A 25,946-nucleotide genomic window follows, 5' to 3' on the forward strand; every position below is an offset into this window, starting at 1 on the left:
TGACAGATCTTAAAAAGGAGTTGACACTGGGGAACCTTCATTAAATTGGGGTGTTCTATGATTGCTTGCTTATGATCATTACATTGTAGATGTGTGTGTGCCGTGAGCCCTGGTGCCAGGGAGTTTCTCTGACAATATCTTTAGGGGCAGCCCTGTCCCTTGCCAAGCTCATTGTGGTGCGAGTGAGAGTATAAAGGTCTGAGTCCCTCCTTCAGTTCCTTCTTCCCATCTGTGGTCAGAGGAACATTTGTGTTCCTTGTGAACAAATATTTGATCTACCTAGTGTTGCTCAAAAGTCTTTTTTCTTTATTCTTTTTATAATTTTATGTTTATTTCTTTTGATTTGGCCTTTCTTTTGGGTTTTTTCAAGTGTTGCGGGTCTGCACACCCTGCCTGGTCCTGGAAAACCTATGCCAAGGTCCCAGAGTTCAAACTTTTGTAGGCTGCAGGAAGCCTATGTCTGTTAGTGACCCTCATTCACACTGCCACAAGTGTTTGGGTAAGCACCATGTTAGAGAGAGTAGTGCCTCATAGGCTCTAAGGTCAGAAGGAACCAATCTGATCACGTAGTTTGACCTCCTGCACAGACCTTCATCCACCCACTCCTGTAATAAACCTCTAACCTATGACTGAGTTATTAAATTCCTCAAACCTTGATTTAAAGACTTTAAGGTACAGAGAATCCACCAGCAAGTGAGCCCTGCCCCATGCTACAGAGGAATGTGAAAAACCTTCAGAGCCCTCGCCAACCTGCCCAGGGGAAAGCTCCTTCCTGACCCCAAATATGGTGATCAGTTAAACCCTGAGCATGTGGGCAAGACTCACCAGCCAGACACCTAAGAAAGAATTCTCTGTAATAACTCTGAACCTACCCCGTCAGACATCCCATCACAGTCCATTGGCATATCTAGCACTAGTATTCAAAGATCAGTCAATTGCCAAACTAGGCTGTCTCATCATACCATCTCCTCCATAATATCTCCTCATGGATGCTGCCCTTAAATCAGTGTCACAGCCCCTTCAGTCGTCTAAGGGAAGGTCTTGGAAGACTCCTTCCCAGAGTGCCTCCAATATATCCTCATGGATGCCGCCCTTAGATCAGTGTCACAGCCCCTTCAGTCATCTAAGGGAAGGTCTTTGAAGACTCCTTCCCAAAGTGCTCCCCAAGATGTATCAGCTGAAAGAGGCCTCAGAAGATCTCTGTCTCTGGGACTGTGTACTCAGGGAATCAGAGTCCCAACCTCAAAAGCATGAACAGAAGTCAGCATTTAGTTCCTTGAAGTCTAGAGTTGGGTATCTGTGACATTTCCTGGGGTATCCAGAATTGCGAGGCAATTCATACCACCTCCCTTAATGGGAGAAAACCTTGTCTGGATCTGCCGGGCGTGAAGGGATCAGCTCTCCGACTCCACTGGCCACAGGTGACATAAACACTCCCTTGTAGGCCTTCACAGACCCTGCTGTCTCTCTACAGTTTAATGATAGGCAGACTCCTCTGAACTTCTCCTAGGAGTGTCCAGCCCCTATTCCACTGGACAGTCACATTCTTCATAGATCCGCTGCTTCTAAAGAAACAGTACGCCGCAGCTAACCAGTTCCACCCCAGATCACCACTCCACTTAAAACACCCAGCAATTAGAAATGTTTATGGTGAAATCAATTACAAGTTTATTTAACAAAGCACAGAAATTCAGGTAATAGCAAATAGAAGTATTGGAAACAAATGGTTACCTGTCAAATAAAATCACAGTGCGTTCTAGAGCCTAGACTTAATTAGCAGGATACTTTCAGGTCTAATAAAATATTGCTTACACAGCACTTTACAATCAGGCTGGCTGTGACCCCATTTCATAAGACAAACATGCTGTTAGTGAAGGATCCTGTGTCTTTCTTTGCATTCCCTGATGCACCAGACTAATCCTTTTATATTAATCTTAAACAGGACATCCTCCAGTTGAATGTTTTTTCTTGTAGGTTCTTTCTTGTAGATTTCCCATTTTTTTACTGGTATCTGTCTTAGTATACAAACATGCATCCATCGTAAGATATACACTACAAAATACACACATAGCCAGACAGAGAGATAAGTGTCTGCTACCACCTGCCTGAAAGGAACATTTCCAAGGTGTGTGATCTGTTGGTGATCTACCTTAACTCCCAGATCTTAAGAACATACTTTCTACTTAGAGTGATTGCTCATATCCATTCCAATATAGGTGAGTGTACGCTACCATGCACTGGTTCCCGGAACATTTTTCCCTTTAGCAGACCCTGTAGGGTCGGCTTAGGCACCCCCTGGAGTACCGCGCTCATGCCGCGGTATATGGGGCACCGCTGACCCTGCGGGCCCTCAGTTCGTTCTTTCCGCCCATGACGGTTACTGAAACGTCTTGCCTCTTGCCTTTAGCAAGCAGCATTCCCCTTTCGGACTGTTATCGTTGTTAATAGTTGAGTAGTTAGTGTGAAGTATTTGTTAAGTTTAGTATAGTTAGATTAGAATAGTAAGTGCCCTTAGGGTCTTAGAGTCGGGCCATGCCCAGCACTCCTGGGTTTAAATCCTGTGCTGCTTGCGGCAAACCCTGCCTGTAAGTGACCCCCACGATCGCTGCCTTAAATGTCTGGGGGAGCAGCACCGTTGGGACAAATGTAAGATCTTCAAAGCCTTCAAGCCGCGAACTCAGAAGGAGAGAGAGATCCGACTGAAGGCTATTTTGATGGAGGTGGCGCTCCGCCCGGACTCCGAACCGGCGCGTTCCCCTGTGGCACTGAGCATCTCCTCAGTTCAGAGCACTCCACTGGTACCGGAGTCGACCCGCTGCCACCAGTCTCCGGTGCCCAAAAAAAGGAAACACCGGGGCACCGAGCACCAGGGCTCCCCCGCACCGCCTGCGCGGCTGGAGTCGAGCCAGGAGATGCACCAGCCACAGACCATTGAGCTAGCTCCGGCGCCTGCATGTCCACTTAGGGAGCCTCCCCTGACTCCTGGGGGTGGAGGAATGCCCATGCAAGGACCGTCGACGCCAGAGGCGTTCCACACAACACATGCCTTGATGGCCATGCCTACACCTCCGTCCGCCCCTCGTCCGAGGGCTCAGGGACCAGTGTCCTGAGGTAAACCATTTCTGGGTACCTCCGGTGGATGGTCGAGACCCCCATCAGGGGCAAAGTCTCCCTCCAGATGGCCGGAGAGGGTGGAGCGTGCCGACTCCACTCATAGCTCTGACTATGAGTTGTACAGCTCCTACTCGCTGCAGCACCGGGGTTGGTCCGTGGCACCGAAGGCATCATGATTGAGGTGGCGTTGATCCAGGTCTGCCTTGTGCAGTGTGCGCAGCTCCCGCTCCCATACCCTGGCACTGAGCACTTCGCCGCCACGGCACCGATCCTGATCCCTGGTGCGGAGCCCGGCGCAGATCCCAGTGCCGAAGGACCCGGCACCGACAGTACAGACCACCTCCACACGTCTCCGATCGCATTCCTTGGAGTCTGGCTTGGCATCGAAGCGCCATGGGCGGCACTGCTCCTGTTCCCCAAAGGGAAAGTGGTGCTGGAAGTCCTTCACACCGAGACGGAGGTCGTCTTCCTCCAGCTCGTCGAGTCGCACATCTGCCTGTCGGCACCATTTGTGACAGCACCAACACGCCTCAACCTTGTTGGGGTTGTCGTGAGGCAGGTCCCTGGTGAAGACGAGCAGGAGCTGCAGGCACCGTCAGCACCGTTCCAGCAGCTCCAGGTCCCGCAAGAGCAAGTCACACCATGACGCATCGCATCCAGCATCGATCCTGGCACTGGGGTGTCCGCAAGGGCACTGGCAGTGGCCATGCTGAGGCTAATGGGGGGTGCAGATGGGACAGGGCACCATATCTGTCCTGTCTTCAGTGGCACAACTGGTGCCCCTCCCACCTAGCCAACTGGCTAAAGGCAATTCCTTGGAGGAGGAATCGGACTCTGAGGAAGGACCCTCCACGGGGCCCCTTCCACAATCCTCCTCCTCTTCCTTTGATGAGGCGGCCACCAGGGATCACAGGGTGCCCCTCTCTGACTTCAGGACCCACCAAGAGCTCCTTAAGAGGGTGGCCAACAACTTAAACATTGACCTTAAGGAGCTCACCGAGGAGGAGGACCCCCTCTTTGGGGTGGCTGGGTCATCAGGACCATCGAGAGTGGCCCTACCGGTGCATGAGAGAGTCCTCAGACTGGCCAAGGCTCTCTGGCAAACCCGTCTCAGTTGCCTCCACCTCCAAGGGCGCTGAGAAAAAAAGTACTATGTACCAGCTGAGGGGTGTGAGTTCTTGTACACCCACCCAGCCCCAGGGACCCTAGTGGTAGATGTGGCCAACCAAAGAGATAGGCAAGGTGGCTGGGCACCACGCCAAAAAACAAGGACACTAAAAAACTTGACTTGTTTGGCTGCAAAGTATGTTCCACCGGGGCCCTACAGCTGAGGATAGCGAACCATCAAGCCCTCCTACGTTGTTACAGCTTGAACCTATGGAACTCGATGAAGAGATTCGCAGAGGGGTTGTCCCAGGACCAGGCGGCAGACTTTGCCACGGTCCTGGAAGAGGGCATCGTGGTGGCAGGGGTGGGATTGCAAACCGCCAGTGACTCTGCGGACACCACCAGCAGAGCTATGGCCTCTGCAATTACCATGCAGCGGCGTTCGTGGCTGCAGTCATCCAGGCCGTCCCAGGAGGTGCAGCAATCCATCCAGGACATGCCCTTTGATGGGGCAGGCCTATTCTTGGACAAGACAGACGAGAAGCTGCACACTCTGAAAGACTAAAGAGCCACCCTCCGGTCTTTGGGCCTTTACACCCCCCAGGCCTCGAGGTGCCAGTCTCGGCTGCAGCCCCAACATCAGGCCCAACTGCCCCCTAAGCCATCACCCAGACCCTCTCAGCCCGGAAGGGGCCGAGACAGGAATAGGGGGTTTGTTTGCCGCAACCACTCTGGTTCATCCGCAGGCTTCCCAGCAAGGGCCCTCTAAGGGGTCCAACTCAAAGAGACAATATTGATGGTGCGACTGAGGGTGGCACCGATACTTTTCTCTTGGATCCACATTTCCCGTTTGCGGAAAGGCTCAGACCCTACTACGCCGAGTGGCAGAATATTACGTCAGACCGCTGGGTCCTCGGTGTAGTTCTCAGGGGATATGCCCTTCAGTTTACGGCCTTCCCCTCGGACTCCCCCCCACCCCGTCCCCCTTCAGGGACTCCTGTCACGAGCAACTCCTTTTGCAGGAGGTGAATTCCCTCCTCCTCCTCGGGGTTGTGGAAGCAGTCCCCCCACAGGAAATAGGGAGGGGATTCTACTCCAGATATTTCCTCATCCCCAAAGCAAAAGGGGGCCTGAGACCCATATTAGATCTCCGCTGACTGAACAAGTTTATCAGGCATCTCAGGTTTCGCATGGTCTCCCTAGCTTCCATTATCCCTGCTCTGGATCCAGGAGATTAGTATGCCGCCCACGAACTAAAGGATGTGTATATTCCACATTTCCATCCTTCCCAGCCACAGGCGCTTCCTCAGGTTTATGGTAGCTGACTGCCATTACCAATTCTCGGCCCTACCCTTTGGCCTCTCGTCTGCCCCCAGGGTCTTTACAAAGTACTTGGCGGTGGTGGTGGCCCACTTGCACCTCAGAAGAGTGCAGATCTTCCCCTACCTGGACGACTGGCTGATCCAGGGCAAGTCCAGGGCCCATGTTTGGAACAGCCTATCCCTCACCTGCGCGACATGCACCAAACTGGGGCTGCTCATAAATGAGCAGAAGTCCACACTCACTCCGGTGCAGCGCATAGATTTAATTGGGGCTACCTGGACGCTACCCAGGCCAGAGCCTTCCTCCCACAGCCTCGGTTCGAGGCAATGGCCACCATAATCGCCCAACTGCACAGGTGCCCCACGACAACAGCCAGGCACTGCCTGCCTCTATTGGGGCACGTGGTGGCCTGCACATATGTGGTGAGGCTGGCCCGCCTCAAACTCAGGCCTCTCCAGGTGTGGTTAGCCTTGGTGTATGCACCAGCCAGGCACTCCTTGACCAGGGTAGTCACAGTTCCCCCACAGGTCCTCACTTCCCTGAACTGGTGGAGGACTCTTGGGGAAGTACTGAGAGGGGTTCCTTTCCGGGATCTGGCCCCATCAGTCACCCTAATCACGGACGCTTTGGATGTGAGGTGTGAGGGGCCCACATCAGCACCAACCTGAGCACCCAGGGGCTCTGGTCGGAGGAAGAAAAGAGTCTCCACATCAACGTGTGGGAGCTCAGGGCAGTCTGGTTGGCCTGCAAGGTGTTCCTCATATTCCTGAGGGGCAGGATGGTGCAGGTCCTCACAGACAATACAGCGGCCATGTTCTAGATGAACAGGCAGGGGGGAGCACGCTCCTTGGCCCTTTTCCAGGAGGCCATTCGACTTTGGAACTTTGTGGTCAGGCACGACTTCTATATATCTGCCTCTCACCTCCCTGGGGTCAGGAACGACGAGGTGGACCGCCTCAGCAGGTCATTTCTCCCCTGCCACGACTGATCACTACACCTGGAGGTGATAACTTTTATCTTCCGCAAGTGGGGTGTTCCCCAGCTGGACCTGTTCGCATCATCCTGGAACAGGAAGTGCCCGAGGTTCTGTTCGCTTCGGGGTCGCAAGCCGGGGTCCATCTCCGACGCATTCCTCATAGACTGGAAGAGGACCCTCATGTATGCGTTTCCCCCCATTCTGCTCCTGCCCAAGGTCCTCTTGAAAATCAAGAGGGACAAAGCAGATGTGATACTGATCGCCCCAGACTGGCCGAGACAGCACTGGTTCAGCATGCTGCTGGACTTGTCGATCCCCCAGCCTGTGCCGCTCCTGAGGCATTACAACCTGCTCTCCCAGCAACAGGGTTGCCCGCTACACCCGGACCTAGACTCCCTCCACCTGACGGCCTGGCAGCTCTGTGACTGACGGAGGGAGAGAGAGCCTGCTTGGCGCAGGTCCAACAGATTCTGCTGGGCAGCAGAAAACCTTCCACTCAAGTTGTGTACCGGGCCATGTGGAAACGGTTTACCTATTGGGCGGAGTCCCAGGGCATCCACCAAGCTGCTTGCCTATTCAGGTGATCCTGGAGTATTTGCTCCACCTGAAGCTCCAAGGTTTAGCGCTGGCCTCCCTGAAAGTGCACCTGGCGGCCATCTCGGCATTCCACCAGCCGATGGAAGGGAGGTCATTATTTTCCCACCCTGTGTCAGTCAGGTTCCTGGAAGGGGTGGAGATGCTATACCCGCCGGTCCATGACCTGGTGCCTCCCTGGGATTTGAACCTGTCCTTGCTAGACTAACGGGACCCCCCTTCGAGCCCATGGCTACGTGCCCACTGCTCATCCTGTCGTGGAAGGTAGCTTTCCTGGTGGCCATTACATCGGCTAGGAGGGTCTCTGAGATAAGAGCTTTAACCTCGGAGCCCCCCTATACCGTCTTTTATAAAGACAAGTTGCAGTTGAGACCCCACCCGGCCTTCCTGCCTAAGGTTGTCTCCCACTTCCATTATAATCAGGATATCTTCCTCCCCGTGTTTTTTCCAAAACTGTATGGGTCAGAGGAGGAGGGGAGATGACATTTGCTGGACATGAGACGAGCCCTGGCCTACTACATTGAGAGGACACGGCCGTTCCGGAAGACATCACAGCTGTTTGTGGTAATGGCAACCTGGATGAAGGGCTCACCTGTCTTCACCCAGCGCATCTCCGCCTGGATCACCGCCTGCATCAGGTGCTGCTACGAGCAGGCGAAGGTGCCACTTCCAGGAGCTGTTTCAGCGCACTTAACCAGAGCCCAGGCCTTGTTGGCGGCCTTCCTGGAATGAGTGCCCCTGCAGGACATCTGCAAAGCAGCAACCTGGTCATTAGTCCACACCTTTATGTCCCTCTACACCATCGTACAGCAGGCGAGAGAGGACGCGGGGTTCGGCAGGGCCGTGCTGATGAGAGTAGCTCACCATTGACTCCTACCCACCTCCAAGGTATGGCTATTTAATCATCTATATTGGAATGGATATGAGCAATCACTCGAAGTAGAAAACAGGGTTACTTACCAGTAACTCCAGAGGGGTAGCCGTGTTAGTCTGTATACAGGAAAAACAACGAGAGTTTTGTGGCACTTTAAAGACTAACAAATTTAATATTTGTAGGTATAAGCTTTCGAGAGACTTCAGGTCTCTTCTTCAGATGCAGTAATACAGAAAATAGGTAATACAGAGGCATCTTCTAGATATCCAGGTGCATTGAGAACAATGGGGGAGGTGGAGTCCGGTACTTAAGACCTAATGACGACCATTGAGTAGGAGGTGAGAATGGGTGAGCAAAGTAATTTACCTTCGGTAGTGAGACAGCCACTCCAAGTCTCTGTTTAAACCCAGTTTGAATGTGTCAAGTTTGCAGATCATTTCTAACTCAGCAGTTTCTCTTTGAAGTCTGTTTTTGGAGTTTTTTTGGAGAAGTACAGCAACTTTCAGGTCAGAGACAGAATGCCCTGTGGAATTAAAGTGTTCTCCCACTGGTTTATGGATGTTATTATTTTTTATGTCTGATTTGTGTCCATTTATCCTTGTGCGTAGTGATAGTCCAGTTTGGTCAATGTACATGGCAGAGGGGCATTGCTGGCACATGATGGCATATATAATATTAGTGGATATGCAGGTGAATGAGCCCCTTAGGGTGTGATTGATGTGGTTAGGACCAGTGATGATGTCATTAGAGACGATGTGTGGGCAGAGCTGACAATGGGGTTTGTTGCAGGGATAGGTTCCTGGGTTGGATTTTTTGTAGGGTGTATGGTTGCTGGTGAGTATTTGCTTCAGGTTGGGGGGCTGTCTGTAAGCTAGGATGGGTCTGCCGTCTTCGAGATGTGTTGCTCATATCCATTCCACACCCACCCTCCGTCCCCGCTGTTGGAGTTGGCAGAAAGAAGGGACTGAGGACCCGCAGGGTCGGCGGTGCCCCATATACCGCGGCATGAGCACGGTACTTCAGGGGGTGCCTAAGCTGACCCTACGGGTTCTGCTAAGGGGAAAAAAGTTCCCTGAACCAGTGCACGATGGCATGCACTCACCTATATTGGAATGGATATGAGCAACACATCTCGAAGAACAATCTGGTTAAGTAATCCTGTTTTTTCATATAGATACACAGTTCCTTAAATATTATCCATAGATACATTTTACAATGATTTTGACGAATTTTGAGTTCTTGGCTATCATTAGAGACCTCATATGCTATCCTTTGGTGAACTACTATTACTCCTGGAGGAATTCTGTATCAATTCTGGTGCCTAATTAATGTCCCCTGAAGATTTTTTTCTTTCCCCGTATAATGGGATTCCCAGCTTACAACGTGAAACTGGGGGAACTCCTCAGTCTGGGCTCTCTCACAATGCTTTGCTAGAGACAATCAGCAAACCCCTCCAGGTTCTGTTATCACTCAGCACAACATGTGGAGTCCCACACCTAGCTAAATTGCATGAATGCTCCCAGACCCACTAATGAATCACGTAGAGAAAAGTATCAGCCAGTTCCCCCAGCTCTCCAGTCTTGCACCCCAGAATTGCACTGTCTTGCCCTGCTCAGAAGCCTGACCAATGTAAGTCTGTTAGCCAGTCTGCCCCTCCCTCGATGTGGAGAGGACACACACAAGCCTTTGCAAACTGATCTGAGATTTCACACTCAATTCAACCAAAATACACTGTTTTAAGAAAAATATGAAATAGATTTATTAACTACAGAAAGGTTTTAAGTGATTATAAATAGTAGGCATAATAGGTCAGCAGTAGTTACCAAAGAAAATAAAAGGTAAATGCACAATCTCAATCTTAAACATTATTACACTAGGCAGTATTTAAATCAAGCAGTTTTCTCACCTCACTGGATGTTTTAGTTCTTAATACATGGGCTTCCGTTTTTAAGCCTAGGACCAGTCTCCTCAGTTGAAATCTTTGTCTTCCCAGGGTTCTTGTTGCTTCCAGCAAAGGTGTGGGAGGAGAAGGGCAAAGGCATGATACCACTGTTCCTTATTTTATACACTCAGTCCATATGCCTGGAAAATACTAGCTCAGACATGTCCTGATGGAATTGCTGAGTCACAGGGTTGAACTGGTGTACTCTTGTGACACTGAGCAGTTGAGCAATTGAACAGTCCCTATTGTGTGGTGCTTGTGCTTACTGCCTTGAATTGTAAATCCTTTAATTACAACTCCCCTGCTGATTAATGATCGTTGAACTCCACAATGGGAATGGTTTGTCTCCTCTGTATATCACTAGCAGACTTACAACATATTTCAGTAACAACCATAGAGCAAAATCCCATAAGTTGGTGCACACTAATTATCTACGTATTTTGACAAAACAATGGGGTTCAGCAGATCATGACCTTTCATAAAATATCTTACATGACATGCTTCATATGAAATATCACAACCATATATGAATGATGAATATGGGGGCCACAGGGTGCTGCTTTGAGGTACAGTGTGTCACACCTTGCAGAATAATTGATTCATGTGCCCTTCCTGGACAGCGGTCCCAAGTGGGAGTGTCTGGTTTAAGCATTGGGAGCTTCTGGGGGACACATAAATCACCATCTCAGGGCGGGGCTGGGCATGTGTGAGAGACAGTCCCTCTTGCTATCGCGGTGCGTCCAGAGCTAGGGACGGGGTGGCTTCTACCATGCAACTGGGCTTCACTTGTTAGTTCTGGTTTGGCTGGTGGGGGGGAGACTTTCTCTTCCCCTGCATAGGCTGCTCCCAGGGCCAGGTCAGACACAGCTCCAGGAACTTCTCCCAGCTGTAGGAAGTTCTGCACACCCTCCCCTGCCCCTCCCCTGACTTCCTGCCTCCATCACTCCCCAACTGCAGGGGAACAGGTCACTGCATGGGGAACTGTCCCACCAGTTGCCCAATCCCCATGTGTCCGGACCCCTCCCCACACACAAACTCTCCCACTGAGCTGCCTGCACTCAAACCCCCACTCCACTGAGTCCCACATCCCTGCATCTGAACCACTGAGCCAAGCCCTCGCACCTGGACCTCCACCTCACTGAGTCCCACTCAGCTGCACCCAGTCTCTTACCCCACCAAGCCCTATTCTCTTAGTACCTGGACCCCACCCCCCACTGAGCTCCCTGCACCCAAACCCCCATCCCCAGACCCTCCTGCTGAGCCCCAACCATCTTCACTTGGACTCCCCTCTCCGCAGAGTCCCATTTCCCCTGCACTTGGAACCCCCCCATGAGTCCTGTGCATCCAGATCCCCCTGTACCCTGACACCCCTACTGAGCTGCCCGCAGCCAGATTGCAACACACAAAGTCTTCTCACCTCACACTTAGATCCCCCCACATTAAGCCCCTTTGCACTTGAATCCTGCTGGGCTGAGTCTGCTTTCCCTATACCTGGATCATGGAGCCGGGCTGGGTGTGCATGCATGCAAGACTCTGTCTCTCTTGCTTGTTATTGCAGTATGGGCAGCACAGAGGGGCAGGGCCCCAGGGTATTTCTGGAGCAGGGATGGACCTTACACTGTGCCTTATCGCTGAGTCCTGGGTGGGTGAGAGGGTGATCCCCCACCTCTGTGCAGCCAGTGGCCTGCGCTTCTCACTGCCATGCTGGAGCCTCCACTCCCATTGCTCTTCTAATCTATTGTCTGCAATAATCTCTATTCTAGTCCAGTGTCTGTACAGTGACATGCTGAGTACTACTTAGCCATGCCATTCACTATGGCCAATCTTGCAAAGCATTAGTTTCAGTAGGGTTACTCAGGTCTTCACTTTATGCAGCCCAAGCCCCAGGAACCTGAGTAAGCTGGCATGGGCCAGCCACAGGTGTCAAATTGCAGTGTAGAAATTCCCATAACCTCATGCCTTTACCCAGCCCTTGTAGCCAGACCACATTTGCACCCTCTGCAGTGGTGAAGGTCTATTTTCCATCCTCACAAAGGTAATCTGATTATTCAAGAACTCGACCCAATAGTATTTTCATCTTAGTTCTAGTTGATAAAACCCTAGCTGCTGGATGACGTATGTGTTTGTGTCACTGTTCTGGGCCCACTGCATTCTTCTCTTGCTATGCATCACTCTTCGGTGTGGTTTTGCAAGCCTCCAGATTAGTGGGCCTTGGAGTAAAACCTTGAGATCCATGGGACAGTTCATTTGTGTCAGAACTATTGTTTCTGGCTGGCTGCAGACTCAGGTAGATATTGTTGTTTTGGCTATTGTGATGGGGAGCACAAACCCCACACTGGCCCTGATAGGTTTATCTTTCAGTGTTGTAGCTGTCTATTCTTCCCTTATCCTTTGTTTATTATTATCCCTTGTTGCATTATGTCTTATTTAGGGCCTGATCCTGCAAGATGCTGAGCACCTCCTGAGAGAACCTTTGTATCTTTGACTCTTATTGAAGTCAATGGGAGTTGAAGGAGTTCAGAATTTCTGAGCATTCAGCCCCTTGTAGGATCAGTCTTTTAAATTATAGATTCATGGGGAATAAGAACTGTCATTTATATTTGTGTGTAAAACTCAGTGTATACTGTTGGCATGGTATAAATAATAATGGTGCTTAACACTTTTAAGTTACATAGCAATTTACATAATAAATATATTGTTAATTAATTTTTACTTTTCTTTAGGTTAATGACTTATGTGAAATGCAGATTGATTTAATAATGAAAGACATATCAAATACTCTTTTAATTGTCCTGCCAGAGGATGGTCCTATCAAAGTGGAGGATATGCTGGCCTGCAATGAGGTATACATCATTTTACATCTTAGAATCTGAATCCTTGTGTACATTAGAAAATAATGTTTAATTACATTTTTTTATCTAGAAAAGGGTTTTCCCTCTCCTTAGCAATACAAAAGAAACAGTTTTTTAAAATAACAGTATTTCCTTTGTGATTAAAATATTTTGAATAAATTTACAAGTTTTGTAAAGGTAAGTAGATTCTTTTATAGTTATAGTCCTTGGTCTATGTCTTTGATCTACTGAGATTGCAGTGTTGAATGTAGAATTTAAATTTATTAACTATCTCTACTAGCTGGCATGCACCCATCTTTTATTGAGGTCTACATCTACTTGCATCATCAACTATTAATTATTTTTGTCATATGTCTGCTCTTCCCCACCCTACAATAGAATCCTTACATTAAATATTATGATTTCAGTTACTGACACACAAAGAGGACCAAAGTCTTTCAGTCAAGTTTAGTGTAAAAAGACCAGCCTTACTACTTTCCCTTTACATTTTTTACTTGTTGTGTTCTGAAAGTAAAAAGCCCCTATTAGTTCTCAATTCTAATTTTACTTCTACTAACTGTTTCTTTTTCTTCCCAGTTCTGCAACTAGAGGTGAGAAGAAAAGAAGGCAGATAATAGAAGAACTGGTGACATGAGGCAGTTACAGCTCAGGCTTTCTAGCAGTACAGATTATTAATTCCTTGCTAGATCTGGGGAATTCTGACGTATTAACTGGAAGTTCACTGAATTAAACCTCATGTTGCCATTCCTTCTTTATAGTGCTGTGGAAGTACCAGTGCTACTTTACACCTGGTCTATCTAAGTATCACGTTGGATAGAACTCTCATATATCGTGACCATCTTACAAAGACAGTGACTAAGCTCAAAATGCACAACAACCTGCTCGGAAAGTGGCCGAAATGATATGGGACACCAATGCCCAAACATTACACACTTCAGTCTTAGCACTCTGTTATTCCTCAACAAAGTACAGCACTTTGGGCTCGCTAATATCACATAAAAATGATTGACATACAGCTAAATTCAACCATACATATTATCTCAGGCACACTTAAGTTAACCATAGTTTTCAGTTCTTTGCTATATTGCTCTGTCCAGTGTTCACAGAGAGGAAAGTGTAGCAAAGCTCATGATGAAATTGCGTTATATGCCACATCTACTGTTAATTAAAGAAGTGTTTAATCCACCACATAGTCATCTGCTCTCATGGCGCCCATTGTGGACAAGTTTACCGGATAAGAGATTTATGGTAGAGGATGCGTGGCGAGCTTCATGATCAAATAATTGTCTTGTCTAGGACCCTACTCAACGTCAACCTGAGTTTGTTTACCACAAAGACAATGGCGCCTTCTGAGCCAATTTCGCACCAGACAAGGAATTTGTGCTGCAGTGGAATTTTGGTGGCATTTTAGAGACAGATGTGGGCAGCCACAAACCATGACGCATATTGTTAAGGACTGCAAAATGACTCAATTTTCTGGAAGTCTTTGTGCCTTGAGCATTGTTGATAAGAATGCTGAGACTGGGCTTGACCGGATTGCATATGCCAAATAAATAAATAGTACCAGTGGTGTCAATGGCAGAACCCACACATCAGATTCTTGTGCCTGTGAAACAGTTGATGCTGTTGCCACATGTAATGATGGTTTCTGTGTAGTTGGTGTTGAAGTGCTCTGGCAGTAAAGGCGCTCCCATCCCCACATTGGTCTATCATTCTTCAGGGTCTACTTGAGATTGAAATATACACTCAAATTGGGATGGTTAAAAGTGATTTTTGAATACAGAGGGGACTGAGTCTTCATAGATCAGAAAATATCCCTAGGATAAGAGGACAACAAGAATGTCTGTCTTCAGTTTCTAGAATGGATCACTGCAGTCACTGACTTTATTTTATTTACTGTCCAATAGTTCGTTGGGGTGAAATTGGCAGGTAAGTGGACTAGTTTCCTCTACTGAATATATTTGCAGTGCCTTTGCACCCTATTCTGGACTGGTTGGTGAAAAATACATGGCAACATCCTCATTCCATGCTGAACAGAGTAAAGGCAATTGAAAATACATACATTTGGCCTATAGATATCTCATCCCCATGAAAGTTTAAGAATTGCCCTTTCTGTGAGTCATTAATGCCTTTCAAGTTGTGCCTTCCATGTCTAGGAAAAGGGCATATTGACAGGTGCTCAACTTGTAAGTCTTTCTCAAAGAGAACACCAAAAGCTAGAGAAACACACCAAAATGTTTTTGATGGAGAAATCAATGCGTCCATTCTCAGACTCTGGAGTCACAGGGGCTGAAAATCTAGAGCAATTATCTAAAAGTGAATCTGTCACTTCATCAGTTCATTCCTCTGATGTGGATGTCATTAAATGAGCTTCCTCCTCAGTTGGTAATAGCTCTAGAACGGGGGGGGGGAAAGGAACGTTCTGACAGATAGGGGAAGAGATTTAAATCTCCCTCATGAGACTCTCAGAAAAACAGAGCTCCCAATTTGGCCTTGGAGAAGGATACCACAAGGCCCAGAAAGGGTCCCTCTGCAACCCTCTCAAGCTCTGGACACTGAACCTTGATACTAGTCTCCTCAGAGTGTAAAAAATTGCCAGGTACCAGTCACATGGAACTGAATCACGTCTTCAGTACTGGACTTTTCAGTCAAACCTGCAAGTGAGAATTGCCAATTAGCAGGCATTATTGGAGACATATAACTATGTAAACTATGACAATATCTCCAAATTAGCTGACAAAGTCCTACAGGACTGTAGGAAAGAATCTTTAAGTTTAGAAAGTCAACTAGTAGTACATCCTTCCTTTCAGGCAGCTCTTGATGTGTTAGATATAGTCACCAGCTTTACAGCAGTGTTGATCTCCATGATACAATCATCCTTATACTAACCTTCTTGCATTCCTAAGAAGATGTAGATGATCTGCCTTTTTTGGGACATAATTTATTCAGTTCCAAGACTGATGAGGTCTGATGATTCCTGTGCAAACCTAAGATCCTTGAGGAGGGTATATATTACTGCTTCAAAGAGGAAACCAGCTGGACACCAGTCTTATCCAAGTGAGTCTTATTACTGCAACACAGACTTTCTAACCCTCCAAGAAAGCTTCAGAGGTTCCAGAGGAGAAAACCATCAGCATTCTCTGTGTCATCTGCACATCCAGATATGTCCTTGAGGCAGGAAATTTGACTTGGCACTCAGGAGTTCTGTGCAATTTAAAATAGATTTACCTATTATTTCCCCATCTTTTGGCAACTGCCTTTTTCATTTCCATGGGGTATAAATTACCATGACAGACTGTTGGGTTTTGGAGATAACAGAACTGGGATACTCCATTCAATTCCATATCTTTCCCACTTCCTACTCCTCTTTCCCATCCGTTTTTGAGGGCCTCCTCACAAAGCATACTAAATTAGGAAGTAGAATTCTAGCTCTTGGTGCAGTAGAAGTAGTTCCATCAGAATTCAGAAAGGAGTAGTTTTACTCCCACTATTTTCTGATACCAAAGAAATAGGGGATTTGATGCCCAATTCTGCACTTGAGACAGCTGAACACCTTCATCCACTGACTGAAGTCCAAGTAACTATGGCTTCAGTAATTCGTTCCCTGAATCTACTGGTACTGGTACTCAGTTCTCTAGTTTCAATATTTGTATTTTCATAATACTTCCATCCTGCCCACAGAAAAAATATCTAAGGTTTCAAGTCAACAGTTTCCATTATCAATACAGCCTTTTGGACTGTGCACAGCAATAAGACTATTAATCAAATGCCTGGCTGTAGTAGCAGTCTACCTGAGAAAATGAGAAGTCGTAGCTTATCCATACCTTGGTGACTTATTCCTCAATAGATGGTCAACACCACTTAATAGATTCTCTATCTTTTTGCCTCCCTGGGATTTATGTTCAAAAAGGAAAATTGATTCTAGTCCCCAGTCAAAAAATACATTTAATAGGAGCAGTCCGGGATGCAACAACAGCAAACATTTACTTGCCCCAGGAGAAATTCCATGACTTTAGTAGATTTAATCATAGTGTCATAGGGTATGTGTACACGGCACAAAAAGACCTGTGGCAGTGAGTCTTAGAGTCCAGGTCAATTGACATGGGCTCATGGGGCTAATGCTATGGGTCTAAAATTAGCAGTGTAGTTGTTTGGTCTTGGGCTGGTGCCCAGGCTCTGAAACCTGGTGAGGGTATGGATCTTAGAGCCTGGGCTTCAGCCTGAGCCTGAATGTCTATGCTGCTATTTTTAGCCCAGTAGTGTAAGCCCAAGTCAGTTGGCCCAGACTCTGAGACTTACAGCTGCTGGTCTTTTTTTGCAGTGTGGGCATATCCTTAGACTAAAGGCAGTAGGGGCACTAAGTTATCTAATTTGACCTTCTGTATATCAGAGGCCACCAACACTATCCAGCACCCACGTATTAATCTTGACAATTGAAATGAGACCAAAGTATTACAATCCACAGGAGACTAGATTATTATGCACCACAGGCAGATAATAGGGGGGCTGAGGTGCATCAGTGCCTGAGGCCTTCTCAATGGCCAGGAAATTATTAAGTGAGATATACCCAGATAATCCTGGCAGGCAACCTGCACCCACATTCTGCAGAGAAACAGAAGTCCAGAATCCAGCAGCAGGCAATACAATCAGTTTATTGCAATAATCAAGCAAACATCAATTCCAATTTTTCACATCAGTAATTTTTCCTCACCCTACTTCCTGTTTGACCTCACTATAGTGTATCTTAACCAATTATTTTTTTTAAAAATTATAAGATGATTCATTAACCAATTCTAACATATTGTAACATAATTCTCTAACCAATCTTACCCCACCACCTTAATTGATTACAATTAGTTCTCCTTCAAGTGATTGCTCATGTCCATTCCAATATAGGTGACTTTTTTCCCCTTAGCAGACCCCGTAGGTCAGCTCTAGTGGCCCTTGGAGCCCCGCGCACATGCAGCGGTATATGAGGCACTGCTGACCCTATGGCTCCTCAGTTCCTTCTTTCCGCCCGTGCTGGAACATCTCTTGCTCTCCGCAAGTACCATTCCCCTTTGTTGAATAACTGCTGTTGGTAATTTAGTTAGTTAAATGGCTGTTAAAGACTTTTAAGTAGAGTAGTTTAGAGTTAGATTAGAATCCCTCAAGGGCTTAGGTGGCCGGGCCATGCCAGGGTCACCTGGCTTTAAGCCGTGCATTTCATGCAGGAAGGCTTTCCCGTTCAGTGACCTCCATGACCGCTATCTTAGGTGTCTGGGGGAAAGACACAGAAAGGAAAAGTGTAAAATTTGCAGGGCTTTCAAACCTAGGACTCAGAAGGACAGAGATATCAGGTTGAAAGTCCTGCTAATGGAGGCAGCACTCTGACCGGCCTCCGAGCCAACCAGCTCCACCTCAGAACCGAGTGTCTCCTCGGTGCAGAGCGCACCTCCGGCACCGACCTTGCCATGGCGCCGAGAGTCATATCCAGCACAGAAAAAGAAGAGGCAGCACCTGGTGCACGAACACTCTCCTGTGCCGCTGGAAAGGGCATGGCCGAGTTGGGAGATGCACCAGCTGCGGCCCGTTGAGTCCTCTCCAGTGTCTGCATCTCCAGGCAGAGAGCCTCCACCGACTCAAGGGAGTGGGATGCCGTTGACACCAGAGGCATTCCAGGTGGCACGAACCTTGATGGCCTTGCCCATGCCTCCCCTGTCCCCTCCTCAGAGGGAGAGAGGGCTGGTGTCCCAGGGAAAGCCTGCAATGGGTCTCCCCGAAGGGCGGTGGAGACCCCTAGTTGAGGTGGAAAAGTCTCCTGCGGACGGCCACCAGGGGAAGAGCGGAAACACTCCCCTACTGACGGCTCCGAGGGTACCTCGTTGAGAAAGTCTCCCCCTCGGTGCCGAGACTGGTCCTTGACGCCGGAGAGGGTGCGCAGAAGCTGGCATCGGTTGAGGTCCGCCATGCGATGCAGGGGCAGCTCCAGCACCCAGTTCGCGGCACTGAGGAAGTTGCACGTGGAGAAGCAGCACAGGACCTGGTTGCCGTCGCGGAGCCTGACACTGCGGAGCTTGAGGCGCAATAACAGGTCGCCCTCAAAGACTTGGTCTCTCCCTGGTGATTTGGTACTGAGAAGCTCTCAATGGCACTGTTCTTGTTCCCCATGGTGCAAGCAGCACCTCAAGTCATCAGTGCTGAGATGCCGGTCATCCACGTCGAGCTCTTCAGAGTACACCCTAACTCGCCAGCACCGGTCGAGAAGAAGGTGGTCCTCGGCGTTGTCCCCGTTGGCAGCGTCGAGAGGACAGTCTCCGGCACGGAGCGGTACTGAGGGCCGGAAGGGGGCTTGGCACCATTGCTCCAGCGGCTCGGGGTCTTGGAGAAGTTGAGACTCCCAGAGGGGCAGCCGGTGCCACCATGATGCAACTCTGTCGGTACCGCACCCACTTGGCCACAGCAGTGGCAGCGGCAATGGCCTTATTGGGCCCTGTGGGGCGTCCACATGGGACCGGGGCCACAGTTGTTAATGTCGGCGGGGGTTCAATCCATGCCCCCCGCACAGGAAAAGAGGCATAAGGACCATTTCTTGGACGAGGAATCGGACCCACGGGAGGGAACTTTCACGGGGCCCTGCTGTCAGGGGAGGACCAGCCACAGGATGCACCGGGGCAGTCCTCCTTCTTGTCCCCAGACGAGGCAGTCTCCAGGGACTACATGGCGCCGCTGAGAGACTTCAGGGCAATCAGGAGCTCCTCAAGAGGGTGGCCTCGAATTTAAACCTAGCCATCGAAGAGATAGAGGAGGAAGAGGATACCCTCTTCAATGTGCTTGGAGCAGATGCCCCAGCAAGGGTGGCCCTTCCCGTTCATGACAGGGTTCTTAAGATTGCCAAGGCCCTGTGGCAAACCCCTGCCTCGGTTACCCCCACATCTAAGGCGGCTGAGAAAAAATACTATGTCCCGGCTGAGGGGATGGAGTTCCTGTTTACTCACCTGGCCCTGGGGACCCTGGTGCTAGATGTGGCCAATCAGAGAGACAGACAAGGCCATCAGGGGTCCACTCCCAAAAACAAGAACAATAAAAAACTAGACTTGTTTTGGAGGAAGGTGTACTCCACGGCAGCCCTACAGTTTAGGATTGCCAACCACCAAGCCCTGCTACGCCGGTACAATTTCAATTTATGGGACTCCCTCGGGTGGTTCACTTAGGCCTTGCCCAAGAACAGGCCACGGACTTCACTGTGGTCCTTGATGAAGGGATCACAGTGGCTAGGGCGGCCCTGCAAACCTACAGCGATGCCACAGACTCAGCAAGCAGGGCAATGGCCTCTGCCATCGCCATGAGGTGCTGCTCCTGGCTGCAGTTGTCGGGGCTGTCGCAAGAGGTGTAGCAGTCCATCCAGGACCTCCCATTTGACGGGTCGGGCCTGTTCTCGGACAAAACTGATGAGAAGCGGCACAGCCTTAAGGACTCCAGGGCCATGCTCCGCTTCCTGGGCCTGTATACACCACAGGCTTCTAGGCAGCAGTCACGGCCGCAGGCACAGCAACAACTGAGGCCGCTGCCGAGGCCCTTCCAGCTCCACAGGGACCGGGATAGCAACTGGGGGTTCGGAAGGTGGATCGGGCAATAAGAAGGGGTGATTTTGATGGTGCGCCCGAGGATGGCACCCCTACCCTCTCCCTTGATCCGCCCCGCCCCTTCCTGAACAAATTAAGGCCCTTCTGCAACGAATGGGTGAGCATTACATTGGGCCACTGAGTCCTCAGCATAGTCCTCAAGGGATATGCCCTGCAGCTCATCTCGTGTCTTCACGGACCCCTCTCATGAGCAACTTGCAGGAGATAGTTGTGACCCATCCTGTGCCCAGGGCAGCCACCTGAAAATGCCAAGATCAGGCCAGGCTGTAAATGGAGAGTAGATTCTCCCAGTGCTGATGGGTGACATTGAAGTCAGGCTTCCCAAACAGCCACAAACTGCTTCTGATTTCTCCACACTGGTTATCAAGAAGCCAGTCCACAAATACACACAGCCCCCTTTACTGCATTTCAGCTCCTGGCTCCCAGATCAGCACTAGGTCCAGTAAAGAGACCAGTCATTTAACCTCTATGCTCTTTACTAAAAAGGTTCCCTCTGACCCCAAGGAGTCAGCCACAGTACCAGTTCAATACAAGTTTGGATCTTACCTAAAATACCATGCTGCCAGCCAATCCTTTAGTAACTAAAATTAAAGGTTTTACTGTAAAAAGAAAGAAATAAAACATAAGAGAAATGTTAAAGGGTCAAAGCAAATCAGATACATACAAATGATTAAAAGTCCATATACGTCAGGTTTCTGGGAGAATTGTGGAGTTGCAGGCTTGTACAATTCCTCTGGTATACATCCAACACATGGATGGATGTAAGTCCTTCAGTTCAATTGCAAAATGAATAGATCCAGAGGTAGGTGTGTGTCTGCAGCTGGACAGGAACAAAGACAAAATGGTTTCTGTGGCTTGGCCTTCTATACCCTCTGGCCTTGGCCATGCTGTCTTGTGGAATGTAACAAGAATTAAAATGGAGTCCAGAGTCACATGGGCCAATCCTGATAACTCTTCAGGTATGCCTTTAGTTTCTTCCTGGGCCCTTTGCTTCTGTAAAGGTTTTGATGGGCCATTAAGCAGGATATTGTCGTGTCGCCTCTCTGTCTGGGGTGTGTCTTATACAGCATAGTTTACAACACAGGTACATTAAATATGTCCATAACTTCCATTACAGATCTAACACATGAACATAAGTATTGCCATCTTTCTCAGAGCATTACATCCTTTCTAACTACCTGACATGGCATATCCCACATGAATTAATACGATTTTGACATATTGATGTCAAATAATATTACAAATGCTTTCCCCCCCATCTACCCAGCGTGACAGTAGTCACCCTCCTCGACATGGGGGCAATGGAGATGGTCCCCTAAGATGATAAAGGGAAGGGATTCTACTCCAGGTACTTCCTCATCCCCAAGGCAAAGGGGGATCTGAGACCCATATTAGACATGCGTAGTCTAAACAAATATATCAAGTGTCTCAAGATTCACATGGTCTCCCTAGCTTCCATTATCCCTGCTCTGGATCCAGGAGACTGGTATGCCACCCTCAACCTGAAAGACGCATACTTCCATGTATCTATCCTTCCCAGCCACAGGTGTTTCCTTCATTTTACGGTGGCTCGTTCCCATTACCAATTTATGGCCCTATCCTTTGGCCTCTTATTGGCCCCTTATTCACCAAATGCATGGCAGTAGTGGCTGCCCACCTGAGGCGCAGGGGTTTGCAGATCTTCCTTTACCTGGATGACTGGTTAATCAGGGGCATGTCCAGGTCCTACGTGCAGAACAGTGTGACCCTCACCTGTGCCACATGCAGCAGTCTCGGTCTGCTCATAAATGAGCAGAAATCAACTCTAACCCCGGTGCAGTGTATAGAATTCATTGGGACCACCCTGGATGCTTCCCAGGCCAGAGCCTTCCTCCCTCATCCTTGGTTCCTATGGCTGCGATTATCGCCCAGCTGCACCGGTGCCCCATGACAACAGCCAGGCACTGCCTACAGCTGTTAGACCACATAGCAGCCTGCACATACGTAGTGTGGCTAGCTCACCTCAGACTCAGGCCGCTCCAAGCGTGGTTGGCCTTGGTGTATGTGCCGAGCAGACACCCCTTGAACAGGGTGGTCATGTACCCGCCATCCGTCCTAGCCTTTCTGAGCTGCTGGTGGACCCCCAGGGCAGTGTTGAGGGGCGTCCCTTTCAGGGATCTGGCCACGTCGGTCACCCTGATCTCCGATGCCTCGGATGTGGGGTGGGGAGTCTACATCAGCGCTAACCTGGGTACTCAGGGTCTCTGGATGGGGGAGGAGAGCTCAGGGCCATAAAACTAGTGTGCAAGGTGTTCCTCAGATTCCTGAAAGGCAGGCTGGTGCAGGTGCTGACGGACAACACAGCAACCATGTTTTATATAAACAGACAGGGCGGTGCACACTTTTCGGCCCTTTGCCAGGAAGCCATTCGCCTATGGGACTTTTCAGTGAGGCACGACTTTCACTTGTCCACCTCTCACCTCCCGGGGGTGAGGAACAACGAGGTAGATCACCTCAGGAGGTCGTTTCACCCCGCCACGGCTAGTCATTGCACCCGGAGGTCATGACTTCCATCTTCCGCAAGTGGGGTGTTCCCCAACTGGACTTGTTCTCATTGTCCTGGAACAAGAAGTGCCCGAGGTTCTGTTCGCTCCGGGATCGCGAGCTGGGCTCAATATCCGACGCGTTCCGCATCGAATGGACGGGGACCCTCACGTACGCGTTCCGCCCCATTCAGCTCCTGCCCAAGGTTCTCTTGAAAATCAAGAGGGACAGGGCGGATGTGATACTCATCTCCCCGGCCTGGCTGAGGCAGCATTGGTTCAGTATGCTGATTAACCTGTTGATCGCCCAGCCCATGGACCTTCCGAGATATCACAACCTGCTCTCCCAGGTCTGTGGTCGCCTCCTCCACCCGGACCTGGACTCACTGCACCTCACGCCTGGAGGCTCTGTGGCTGACATAGGGAGAAAGAGCCTGCTCGGCTCAGGTCCAACAAATTCTGCTGGGTAGCAGAAAACCTTCAACACAGGTCGTGTACCGGACTAAGTGGAAGAGGTTTACCTGCTGAGCGGAGTCCCGGGGTATTCCACCAAGCCTCTCTCCTATTCAGGCAATCCTGAAGTACCTGCTCCAGCTAAAACTCCAGGGTCTGTCACTGAGGGTCCACCTGGCAGCCATCTTGGCCTTCCATCAGCCGCTAGAGGGGAGATCCCTGTTCTCCCACCCCATGTCGGACCTCAAGGGGGTGGAGAGGCTCTATCCGCAGGTCCGTGACCCGGTGCCTCCCTGGGATCTCAACCTGTTCCTCTCTATACTCACGGGGCCCCCCTTTGAACCCATGGCTTCATGCCCTCTGCTCATCCTTTCATGGAAGGTTGCCTTCCTGGTGGCCATTACCTCGGCTAGGAGGGTCTCCAAGATTAGAGGTTTGACCTCGGCACCTCCCTACACCGTATTCTATAAGATAAGGTGCAGTTGAGGCCGCATCCAGCCTTCCTGCCCAAGGTGGTCTCCCAATTTCATTTTAACCAAGATATCTTTCTCCCCATGTTTTCTCCCAAACCACATGATTCGGAAGGGAGAGATGATGGCACTCGTTGGACTTCAGATGAGCCCTGGCCTACTACATCGAGAGGACAAAGGCCGTTCCGGAAATTGACACAGCTCTTCATCGCAGTGGCTGACTGGATGAAGGGATCACCTGTCTCCACCCAGCGCATCTCCACGTGGATCACATCCTGCATCAAGTGCTGCTATGAGTAGGCGAACTTGCCAATTCCAGCGGTCATCACAGCACACTTAAACAGGGCCCAGACCTCCTTCGTGGCCTTCCTGGGGAGAGTTCCCCTGCAGGACATCTGCAAAGCCGCTACCTGTTCGTCGGTGCACAGCTTCACGTACCACTATGCCATCGTTCAGCAGGCAAGAGAGGATGCAGGATTTAGGAGAGCTGTGCTGAGGGCAGCTCACCAGTAACTCCTACCCACCTCCAAGGTATTGCTTTTTAGTCACCTATATTGGAATGGACATGAGCAATCACTCAAAGGATAAAACATGGTTACTTACTAGTAACTGTTCTTTGAGATGTGTTGCTCATGTCCATTCGAAACCCACCCTCTGTCCCCGCTGTTGGAGTTGGCAGAAAGAAGGGACTGAGGGGCCGTAGGATCAGCAGTGCCTCATAAACCGTGGCATGTGTGCAGGGCTCCAGGGGGCACTAGAGCCAACCCTACGGGGTCTGCCAAAGGGAAAAAGTTCCTGGAACCGTTCACGCTGTCATGCACTCACCTATATGGGAATGGACATGAGCAACACATCTCGAAGAACAACAGATACTGATAAGTAACCATGTTTTATGCGACAGACTGAAACAATCAAAGAATCAGAAAAAAATTATTAGGAAAGTGGGTACCATAATGACCAAACAATACGAAGTGTAGATTCTACAATCACAACTATTGACAAGTGTTTAAAAACCAGATAGATTGCTATCAAAGTTTTATTTAAACAGTCTAGGATCTTTTCTTTATCTGGAGGCATTAGACTGGATCACCTTCTTAACAACCTGGTATTGCCTTATTTTAATGTAATTTGTTTGGAATGTGTGGATGTGACTGCATGCTTCCCACCTTATGGCTGCCCCTGCTGCTTCTGTTTTTGCTTAGCCAAAGTAAAAGACCTCAGACTGTCACAGTGAGAGAAGGCCCATAGATAGGTGGCCTGTGGTTTTGATTCTTTGTTTCTATATCCTTATAACTAGCTAAGTAATAAGAATATACTTAAAAATCATGGGCCTTTACAGGCACGCCTAAATATCTATATTCTAACACACCGCAGGCAGATAAAGGGGGGAGAGGGAAGAGGTGCACCAGGGTCTTAGGCCCTCTTAATGGCAGGGAAATTATTAAGTGAGATATACCCAGATAATCCTGGCAGGCAACCTGCACCCACATGCCACAGAGACAAAAACCACCCCAAAATCACTGTCAATCTGTCCTGGATAAAAATTCTTTCTTGACCTCACATATGGTGGTCTGTTAGAGCAAGAACCATTCAGCCAAGCACCTGAAAGAGAGACTGTTTGGTGCCACCTCAGAGCCCTGACCCTCACTGTCCAATGTCTCATCTCCCGCTGTGGTAATCATTGATGCCTCAGAGGAAGAAAATAAAAAATCCTCTCTTAGTGTACACACTGTGGGGAAAAAATCCCTTCCTGACCTCTGCTGGTGGCTGGCTGAAACTCCAAAGCACGAGCTTTTAGGAACATAAGAGAAACTGGAAACGAGCTTCCTTGCTGTTGTGTCCTGCCTGCTATCATCACAAGCAACTCCATCAAACAATTGTACTCATATTTGTCCAGTATCCTCTAAAAACTAATGGTTTGGACCCGCAACTCCTAGTGCGAGGCTGTTCCTAAACCTTACCTGTCTGATGGTTAAAAATCTTCTAATTTCCAGCCTGAATTTGTTCATGGCCCCCAGTTTATACCCATTTGTTCTTATGCCAAAATTGTCCTTTAGCTAAAATAGCTCTTCAACCTCCTGGTATTTACTGCCC

The 25,946-nt window shown here is 49.2% G+C and overlaps 1 protein-coding gene across 1 annotated transcript in view; it reads left to right on the forward strand.

Annotated features, from left to right (window-relative positions):
• The window catches only part of DNAH8 (dynein axonemal heavy chain 8), a 563,218-nt gene that overhangs the window by 156,511 nt on the left and 380,761 nt on the right, over positions 1–25,946 (forward strand). Inside the window, exon 20 of the mRNA XM_067565373.1 lies at positions 12,654–12,773. Within this exon, the coding sequence (XP_067421474.1) occupies positions 12,654–12,773 (120 nt within the window). The remainder of the gene's footprint in view (positions 1–12,653; positions 12,774–25,946) is intronic.

The sequence above is a fragment of the Emydura macquarii genome, unplaced genomic scaffold (genome assembly GCF_026122565.2).
Source record: "Emydura macquarii macquarii isolate MOO-44397 ecotype Brisbane River unplaced genomic scaffold, CSIRO-AGI_Emac_v2 contig_2676, whole genome shotgun sequence".
NCBI classification, from domain to species: Eukaryota; Metazoa; Chordata; order Testudines; family Chelidae; genus Emydura; species Emydura macquarii.